The sequence below is a fragment of the Sinocyclocheilus grahami genome, unplaced genomic scaffold, assembly GCF_001515645.1.
Source record: "Sinocyclocheilus grahami isolate Dianchi unplaced genomic scaffold, SAMN03320097.WGS_v1.1 scaffold51.1, whole genome shotgun sequence".
Taxonomy (NCBI): Eukaryota; Metazoa; Chordata; class Actinopteri; order Cypriniformes; family Cyprinidae; genus Sinocyclocheilus; species Sinocyclocheilus grahami.
Window position 1 is genome coordinate 1,759,045 of NW_015505230.1, and position 10,994 is coordinate 1,770,038.

Genomic DNA, 10,994 nt, shown 5'->3' on the forward strand with positions numbered 1-10,994 from the left:
TGTATTTTATTTTATTTGTTCTTTCTTTTTTAATGACTGACTCATTTTACAGGACTTTCTAGAAAGTGCACATCCCTAATTTGAATGCAGGGACATCTTTTATTTTCTGCAATGATGACACCAGATATTGTCACTAGAGGACTTTGGGGACATAATATTTTATTTAAATCAGTAAGTCTAACAGTTGAAACTGGGCCATATTTAGATTTTTAGTGAAATGTGTCGGGATGCTGAGACACGCACCTTGTGAAAGCAGGACATCCCGTCACCCTGTTTATCAGTCCTTTTTGTTCTTCTTGTCCTCCTGTCAGGAGTGAAGGTCCTCTGTGAGCTTTGCTCTCTCACACTGCTGGCAGAGTCTATATTTATCCCATTCACCTCCTCTGAGCCTCTCTTTCACCCATTCATCTGCACACTCATCTATTCTCTTCACCTTCTGCCTTTTGTTCTCTTTCTTGAAACTGTATCTGCTGTAGTACCCACATCCTATTGTCTAGCAACCAGAAGTCATGTGACCTTACATCACCACACCCTTTGCATTATGAATTTAATTTCCACTCCATATGCATCAAATGTTGGGATGCATACTATATATCCTACAGGGTTATTTGAAGGTTAGGTCCTGTTGTAGAGACGTAGAAACCTGTTTGAAAGCCTGTGGTTGTTTTCGTGACTCTGTTTGGTGACATCTGTATCAACATATGCTAGTGACCAGTCATGTTGCTCTCTACAGCAGATGAAACATCAGAGACGGAGCTCTAGAGGCATGTGAAGAGGAGAAATGTAACAGGTGTGCTGTAAGGATGATGAAGCGTCCCGCCGCAGAGCAGCTCTCTCAGCATTAGTAAATTGACTGCTGTTCTGTAGTGCAAGCAAGCTTTGTGTGTGTTGCATTCAATAAGTCAATCTCCCTGCTGTGTCATTAAACAGATTTAGTGTATTAGTTGTGTTGTATATTATATTATATTATAATGTTAGATTATTAGTCTTTATGTGTGAGTGTGTCTTTGAGAGTCTGAGCAGGTGTTAATTGGGAGGCTGTCTGGGTCAATCTCCATGGTAACCACTGATTTAACCTCTGACCTTGTGATGACTGAGAGATTTCATCCATTTTTGTTTGTTTGTGCCTTTTAAAGGTTTCACTTGTTCACACCACACAGATTTTTGTGTTTCATTCTTCCATGCTCCATTCTTTTTCTTTTATGAAAGTTTTTGGGTGACGTTTTTCTCTATAATCCCTGAATAAATGAGTTGAAGAACAAACGTCACGGTGTCTTGGCCAGATCTCTGCTCACTGCACTCATAATCCTTTAAATCCGACACAAAAGAATCGCCAGCAAAGAAATTCATATATATATATATATATATAGTGTGTGTGTGTGTGTATGTGTGTGTGTGACATAATAACATCTGAATTAATTGCTTTTATTCAAAACAAAAATATTATTTAATATCACTGTATCAACCTAAATATATTCATGATACCAACAAAACTAATTTGTTGGCTTAAATCAAGTAGAAACAACTCTTAATGGTGTGTGTATGTATATATATATATGTATATATTGTTTAGACCTTTGGCATTGTGTTAAATTACATTATTACATTGTAGTGACATTGTAATTAACACTTTGAATTTGAGAAGCACATTTTCAACATACATGTGTTTTATTATTGAGTTTTGTAAAAATACATACATTTTTGACTGTAGCCTATTCAATTAAAATTAATTACAACAAATTAAAACCGAGTTAGTACAACATTTACTGCATTACAGTTGCTTTAAAAATACTTAAAAATGCTATTCATATTATATAATTTTTTGCATGTTAATGAGAGTAAGTTTGGTTTTTTTTATTGGTTTGTTTTGCATTATAGTAATCAGAAAATGGGGGGCTTATTTGTCATGAAAATAATGTGGCAATGCAAAAAATGTCTGGTTCTAAAAATAGTTTACAAAAAAAAAATCATTTATTTGATTGATTGTTTGATTGATTTATATATTTTTTTTATTTTTTATTTGGTGAACTAATCCTGGACATGTTGTTGCTGTGTGTGGTGAGATTGGCTTTGCTGTTCACAGGTCATGTGCCGTAAGTCATGTAAACGTTCTGCCCACAAACAGTGGCTTTACGTTTCTATTCCAGCGGTTGCTATAGTAACGGGTGACATTAGCTCAGCACAGGAGCAGTTGTGAATGTTGATTCTCAACTCTTGTCTTCTCTTTAAAGTGCCCCTATTATGCCATTATTAAGGTTCCTAATATTGTTTTGGGAGTCTCCTACAACAGGTTTACATGCATGCAATTTCTCTCAAATATATGCATTTAATATCACCTCATTTTCCATCAAATCAGCAATTCTAAGATTCAGTCTCTAAACCCCTCCTTTCCGTGAGCCTGCTCTGCTCTGATTGGTCACATGGCCCAGTCTGTTGTGATTGGTCAACCGCGTACAGTGCGTGTCGGAAACTATACGACCATTGCCATAGTTCTGTATTTTGAACGCTCGATAGAAAATATAAACATCTGTTATTATAAGTCGTTTACATTCACATACAGCTACATTACACACGGCATGAAAGGCAATATTCGAAATGACATAATGGGGCACTTTAAGTGTTAAAGCTTCTGAATGTACAGCCTCTTATGCAAAGCATGATATTATGTGGGTGATGCATGAGAAATCAGTGGGATTTAACAGCTTTAAGGATTGCTGGTGTGTATAAACAGATGCTTGAGTCTGTGTTTGCTAGTCCATTACAGACTAGAGAGCTTTATCATGAGCCTGCGTTCTTGGTAATGGACAGTCTCTAGTTTTGATCAGTTATCTACCTTCATTGAACTATACAATAAACCTTAGATTTTGACATTATTTCTGGAGTTTGATATGGTGTCTTACTGTTCAGTGTGCATAAAAACACATGCAACTTTGCTAGCATCCACAAAAATGTGCTTGCTGATCTGCTAGCATGAGGATCACGTCTTTCAGAAGTGCAAAAAATAGCTTGACTTATGTAATGAATATGTAATTTGTGACACCTGGAATGCTGAATGGTGATCTCATGAATATTAAGTAGAACGTGACCGAATATTTGAACAGTTTTTACTGTTTTGGAGTAACAAATCATGAGCAGTGTTAGTATCACTGAGATATTATTATTGTTTGAATTTAGTTTTATATTTAGTTTTCATTTCAATTTGAATGTTTTGGTACTTTTGTTGTATGTTTTTGTCGTTTTTATTCTCTTCTTTAATTACTGTGCGGTTTTTAGTAATTATTTCTAAAAAACAAAAAGTATTTCAGCTTACGTTATTTTAGTACATAAAGTTAAACTAAAAATGAAAACGAGAAATGTTGCTGGCATGATATAAGTTTGGGTTTTTATTTATTTTTACTGTATTTTATTTTTATGGTTTTAGTTTTAGTTAACTATAATAACTTTTCTCATGACATATTTTAACAAAAATCCTATATCTAACATAGTCAGTCATGGGATTTTGTAGGTTATAATGAATATTATGATTTGTCATTGGTTCTAATTCAACAACTTATGTTAATAAACCAAATTGTGTTTTTAAAAGTGATGCTTGTACACTAGATAATTGAATGTAGACAAAAAGACCAAGCTAATTTGACTTTTAATGCTGTCGTGCTTTCATTGTTTATACATTTACAGCTTGTTGATCTCTTTTGTATGTCAAACCAAATGCCATTGCAGACTTACATTTCCAGCATTATTTATTTTTCATTTCAGAGCGTACTGTAGTCATATTCTTTGATATGCAGTTTTATACGCCTGTAGTTCCCCTTGAAACCATAAACTGTGTGCTTTCACCCAGTCGAATAGCATGAAAATGTTTTTCTTTTGTTTAGAGCATTTGAAATTGAGCATTTGGATGAACTTTTCCTGATGAATTGAGCATTACAAATCAACAATGATTCCTCCTGGTGGCCCGGCAGAGGCCGTAAAGGATAAATCAGATGTTTCTCTGCTATTGAAGCGCTTCGCAAACACTGAAAAAAGCTCTGTTTGTTTACAGAGAAACACTGAGGGGAGTTAATGAAAGAGAGTTTGCTAAATGGGTCAGTGCTGCTGAATGTCAGTGTTATTGTAGTTGTGTGTGTGTGTGTGTGTGTGTGTGTGTTTTATTTTTGGCACTGTATAATGCAGTCGTGATTGGCAGCATCAGAAGAGCATCAGGCGCCGGTGTTTGCTCCACGGGTGGCTGTGTGTGATTTATTGCCCTCTTCGGCTTGAACCAAGATCCACGACGCAGATCAAGCATATGCACTCAGACACACATATTTCCTCTCCCGACTATTCTGTTACACACAGAAAAGCTCAGAAACGGGGGATATAAGATCCGCCTGTCAGTCATGCTTTGTGTTTCAGAGATATGAACGCATCCTGTCTCCAGCTATATGAAAGAGATACCGCACCATCCAGCCTTCTCTTCTTTACAGCCACATGTTTGCTTTTTATTCATCTGCTAAGGATTTTTTCTTTGTTTTTCTGAGTTCAGATCACTGCTGTTATTAACAAAAACTAAAACTATTAAAAATTGTTTTCAGTAAAATTGAAATAAAACTGATATAAATATATACTGTATATAAAACTTAAAGTTAAAAGGCAAATGTGACCCTGGAGCACAAAAGCAGTCTTAAGTCGCTGGGGTATATTTGTAGCAATAGCCAAAAATGCATTGTATGGGTCAAAATGATAGATTTTTCTTTTATGCCAAAAATCATTAGGATATTAATCATCAATCAAAGATCATGTTCCATGAAGATATTTTGTTAATTTCCCACTGTAAATATAATAAAACTTAATTTTTGATTAGTAATATGCATTGCTAAGAACTTCATTTGGACAACTTTAAAGGCAATTTCTCAATATTTAGATTTTTTTGCAACCTCAGATTCCAGATTTTCAAATAGTTGTATCTCGGCCAAATATTGTCCTATCCCAACAAACCATACATCAATGGAAAGCTTTTTATTCAGCTTTAATGTGATGTAGAAATCTCAATTAAAAAAAATGGACCCTTATGACTGGTTTTGTGGTCCAGGGTCACAAATAAGTTAAGTACTATATAAGATAAGATACTAAATTTACTAAAACTGAAATAAAAAAAAAGATTGCGAAGTAGAAAAATAAAAAGGACAAAAGCACATAATCAAATTACTAGAAGTGAAACAAAAATTCATTTAAACAAAAACTCACGCAAATGTTTCTTGAAATACTAAAATTGCTAAAACTGAAAAATTTAAGCTAATCATAAATATTTAAAAACATATAAAAACAATATAAAAATCTAATGCAAATTACATAAGCACATAAAAATTACAAAGATGTAAACTAAAATGAAAACAAAAATTGTTAAAATATTAATAAAAATAACTAATTTGCTTGTTGAATTTTCTAGATGATCCCACTCTTACTGGTCAGCGTTAAAAATACATTTAAGCTAAACAGAAATATTTTTGAAAAAATTTACGTAAGCAGATAACAAAATTAGAAAAACAAACAAATGAAAACAAAAACATAAAAATCATTAAAATATTAATAAAAATGTAACTAACTGGCTTGTTGAATTTTCTAGATGATCTCACTCCTACTGTTTCAGCATATACATTTCTTGAATGCTTTCATTGACATTAATGTGCAGAGAACAGCAAGAAGGCCTTTCTCATATTTCAGTAAATGATAGGAAGTGATATTCACTGTACACGACACAGTATTGGACAAAAGACCTTGAACCGAATGATCCAGACAAAAAATGACAAACTCATCAAGAATCACAGTAAGAGAGAGAGACAAGAGACAAGCAATAGAGATATGGACAAAAAGAGCGAAAGGCAGGCAAAGAGAGACAGAATTGAATTTTATGCACACTTTATTTATGCACATTTGAGAAAAAAGTCACTATAACGACTTAATTAAACCTAAGAAAAGAAAAAAAAAAGCAATTTTATGTAAAAATAATAAACAGTCACAATTGAACTGAATATATAAATCTTTCTAAGAGATAGCGGGATAGAATTTAATATTTTTTTCACACACCTTTATTTATACAGTTTGGGAAAATCACCTTATAGCATCAAATTCAATTTAGGAAAGAAAAATAATCACATAATTTAACTATTCATTCAAAAAAACTCATTCAAATTACAAAGAGGCAACGAGATGGAAGAATTTTGGGTAACACTTTATGAAGCCCATATTTATAACACATTATAAGGATATTCTTAAGACATTATAATGAATGCATAATGCATTATAAAATACCTTATAATATGTTATATCATCTTATAAATAATCATAACAACAATTATTATACATTATATTGCTTACGCATTTGTGGTTATAAGTTTTAAGATTATGATTATTTATAACACACAATGAACACCATATAAAATAAATGTTTACATTTATAATGGACTATATATCTTGACATTGTTTATTTAAGATCTGCACAGTATCTTACTACATATTGTATGTGGTTAGGTGTTGAGTGCTCCCTGTGAGGCTAATATTAATTTTGATGTGAACTAGTTAATCATTTCAACTGAAAAAAAAAGTCTTATTACACATTCATCTGATCTGATATCTGATCTTATGGCTGTTTGAGAAAAAAATATTATTATTATTATTATTACTATAATTATAAGTGGTCTTTGATGGCTTTAAGTAAAGTAGCATTAGAAAGATGGCAAGATATGAGACTCATAATACATTATAACTATGAGAAATATAATCCATTATAACTTAAGTGGATGCAACATGTTCACTGTGTGTTATAAATCATCATACTCTTAAAAGCTATAACCACAAATAAGTAAATATTATAAAACATTAAAACTGTTCTTATGAATATTCATAAGATGATATAACATATTATAAGGGTTTTTATAATGCATTATGCATTCATTATAATGTCTTAAGAATATCCTTATAATGTGTTATAAATATGGGCTTCATAAAGTGTTACCCAAAATTCTTCCATCTCTTTGCCTCTTTGTAATTTGAATGAGTTTTTTTGAATGAATATTGTGATTATTTTTCTTTCCTAAATTGAATTTGATGCTATAAGGTGATTTTCCCAAACTGTATAAATAAAGGTGTGTGAAAAAAATATTAAATTCTATCCCGCTATCTCTTAGAAAGATTTATATATTCAGTTCAATTGTGACTGTTTATTATTTTTACATAAAATTGCTTTTTTTTTTCTTTTCTTAGGTTTAATTAAGTCGTTATAGTGACTTTTTTCCTCAAATGTGCATAAATGTGTGTGTTTGAGTTTAAAGCATAAAACGACTACATTGCAGCTAGTAGCAAAGTTATATGGAGCAGAGAGCAGAGCTCATGAATACTGAAAAGACCCTGTCAAACCGAGACACCAACCTGTCAACAACATACCCTGGTCATATTTCACCATCACAAGAAAGAAATGGGGAATTTTATTTTTTATTAAAAAGATACTGACATTTTCAATGCATCTGCATGTTTTACTTATTTTACTTTTTTCTCAACATCTAGTTATTGATACATGAGGGATGCCGCACAACACATCCCACAGTTCACCTGCCAATTTTAGGGAACTGTACTGATTTTTTTTGGGCACAACCATGATATGACATGATATTAAATAATGATTAAAAGCATAAAAAGTATATATTTTCATGCATTATGGTAATGTGCATTTTTAAATTAATGGTTGTACAACAATTTCTTCCATGATATTAGTTAGTTTAATTTGACTTTTTTTTTTTTTCAAACCCTCCGCAGTTCATTCACGAACCCCAGTTTGGGAAACCCTGGAGTAATGTAATGTTCAGTACGCTTCATGATGTTGATAAAGAATGGGATAGATTTTCTTAGGTCAAAAGTCATCTAAAAGTAATCAAAAAGCAGTCAGAATGCATTACCTAATAAGTGTAATCTAATAGATTACAGTACAAACTACAATTTTTGTCATGTAATTTGTAATCAGTAACAGACTACAATTTGTCATTTTGAGATTGAGAATATGTGCATGACAGTTTGTCATGAAAAACACTGTCAGAATGGAAAAAACACTCAATATTTCTTTAGGAAAATAATATTTGTTGTTTACTTCTTTTGATTCTGGGGCTAAAAGTGACATGGATATGTTCTTAACCATGTGTTTTTTTTGTTGTTGTTTTTTTTTGTGTTTTTCTGACACACACGTTAGTTTTTGTGACTTGTGGGGCCATAGGCGTAATGGTTTTTATACTGTACAAATTGTATGTGCGATTGCCCTACACCAACCCTACACCTAACCCTACCCCTTACAGGAAACTTTGTGCATTTTTACTTTCTCAAAAAAACTCACTCTGTATGATTTATAAGCGTTTTGAAATATAGGGGACATGGGGTAATGTCCTCATCAGTCACCTTCTCCTTGAAATACCTATGTCATACCCATGTCATTATACAAATTTGTGTCCTCGTATGTCACAAAAACACGCGCGCACACACACACGCACACACACTTAGATGGAAATCTATAGGGCAACATGCAGCCTGAGGAACTACAAGAAACAGATGAAAGCAAAGCAAAAGAACAAGAGACAGAACAGATGATCAGAAGGAAGGAGAGCAGTGGGAAAAAATGGGAGGATCACTTGAGATTTGAATCAGTACGCACCGACACACACACACACACACACACACATCTACACGCTTAGATCAGGTGTGATGAGCAAGTTGTTCACTCTATGCAAATAAACTTTCCGATTATTGCATCATGTCATTAAGCGAGCTGTCATCCACAGCTGTGTCTTAGGGAGTTTTATTGGACGTGGTGAAGTCTTAACCAGCCAATCCCTTTGCTGATTTGTCCTTCAGAAGCTGTTGGCATTGTTGCCGTGGCAGCATGCCATTTCACTTTCTTGTTCGTCCCTTGTATCCGGCTTCACTTGCTGTATTCACTCACTGTAACTTTATTCCTCAGTCTCAGCAGTTCTCTGAGGTTAGAAAGTCTGTGTTGAGTTTATTATACATATATATATATATATATAGAGAGAGAGAGAGCAGCTGTGTCTCGGGGAGTTTTATTGGACGTGGTGAAGTCTTAACCAGCCAATCCCTTTGCTGATTTGTCCTTCGGAAGCTGTTGGCATTGTTGCCGTGGCAGCATGCCATTTCACTTTCTTGTTCGTCCCTTGTGTCCGGCTTCACTTGCTGTATTCACTCACTGTAACTTTATTCCTCAGTCTCAGCAGTTCTCTGAGGTTAGAAAGTCTGTGTTGAGTTTATTATACATATATATATATATATATAGAGAGAGAGAGAGAGAGAGAGAGAGAGAGAGAGATTTATCACAATTTTTTGGGACTTTTTATTTTTTATTAATTTCTTAAATAATAATTAAAGGCATTACAGGAAACAGAATACTTTCATACTGTATATAAATACTCAGTAACATACACGTTTTAGAGTATTTATATATAATGGAATGTAGATCTATAATTTCATTTGTACAACAAATACTTCCATGATATTTAAATACTTAATAATTGTACTTGTATATATCATATATATATATATTCAATTTACTATAATTATTTATTTGTGCTGATTTTAAGATGCATCAGGTTTGGTCATTTTTAATTTGTGTTATTGGTCATTTATACTTGTGTTATAATTTTTTACAAAGAGTAATATATCAGTAATGTGATTATTTTAACTGATTTCTATCGTTACATTATATAACTTACAAAACTAAAAACGTATTATTTTTTTCAGTAGCTCCAGTCTAGATACAAGCAAATCATTGGCCGTTTTCTTTACCATCCTGAATGTGTATGATTTTTTTTCTTCAGTTGTCGCACCAGTAACCGCAAGAGTCTGATCTTGACGAGTACGTCTCCCACTCTTCCCCGGCCTCACTCTCCTTTACCAGGACACATTGGTGAGCAGAGCACTCATCGCTGATCACATGATCTGCACCTCTGAGATACAGAAACATTCAATCTATCTACATGTGTTATTCTCTCTGCCCGACCCACAGGAAGCAGTCCGCTGGACAGTCCTAGGACGTTCTCCCCCAGCGCACCGGCCCATTTCTCTTTTGCCTCATCCAGAAGGTAAATAAATAGCTAGACAACCAAGAAGCTGTCCTCCATTTGATCCATTAGACAGCCTGCACAAATCTGATGTTTTTGGCATGTCCGTCTCAAATCTGTTTAGTCATAGCAGTACAGTAATGTCTCTGTGTCTCATGCGCTTCATGAGTTGTCATGATGGACATCCCAGTTATCCGTCCTCTCTTTCCACACTGGCTGCCACTCTCAGCTGTCATGCTTTTGCCAACAACTTACACTGACGACACTGACAAACCAAACAGATCAGATTTAATCGTTGAAGAAAAAATCGAGTTTGTGATTTTCCCTAGTCGATCTTGATTTCACTGCTCAACAACACAACAATCTCAAGACTCAAACAGGCTTAAAGGAACACGTCACTATTTTTGAAAATAGACTCATTTTCCAACTCCCCTAGAGTTTACCGTTTTCGAATCCATTCAGCCGATCTCCGGGTCTGGCGGTAGCACTTTTAGCTGTAGCTTAGCATAGATCATTGAATCTGATTAGACCGTTAGCATCTCGCTAAAAAATGACCAAAGAGTTTCGATATTTTTCCTATTACCTAGCTGGGGACTATTTTAAGGTGCTGCATAATATCATTGCGCCTGCTGCACCCATGGTACGGCAGCAAAGTTCCTTGATTATTACGCCGGAATGAGCGTATAGTTCCTAGCCATGTCGGCCTAGAAAATCGCAACTTTTAATTTTCCGTCGGTCTTAGTACACGATGTAACTACAGAAGAGTCAAGTTTTAAATAGGAAAAATATAGAAACTCTTTGGTCATTCTTGAGTGAGATGCTAACGGTCTAATCAGATTCAATGATCTATGCTAAGCTACAAGTGCTACCGCCAGACCCGGAGATCGGCTGAATGGATTC

The 10,994-nt window shown here is 34.0% G+C and overlaps 1 protein-coding gene across 2 annotated transcripts in view; it reads left to right on the forward strand.

Annotated features, from left to right (window-relative positions):
• Nucleotides 1-10,994, forward strand: part of LOC107583192 (microtubule-associated serine/threonine-protein kinase 1-like) — a 68,665-nt gene that overhangs the window by 25,583 nt on the left and 32,088 nt on the right. For both annotated transcript variants that reach the window (XM_016269320.1, XM_016269321.1), the window contains 2 exons: nucleotides 9,852-9,940; nucleotides 10,040-10,115. In XM_016269320.1, coding sequence (XP_016124806.1) covers nucleotides 9,852-9,940; nucleotides 10,040-10,115 — 165 coding nt within the window. The remainder of the gene's footprint in view (nucleotides 1-9,851; nucleotides 9,941-10,039; nucleotides 10,116-10,994) is intronic.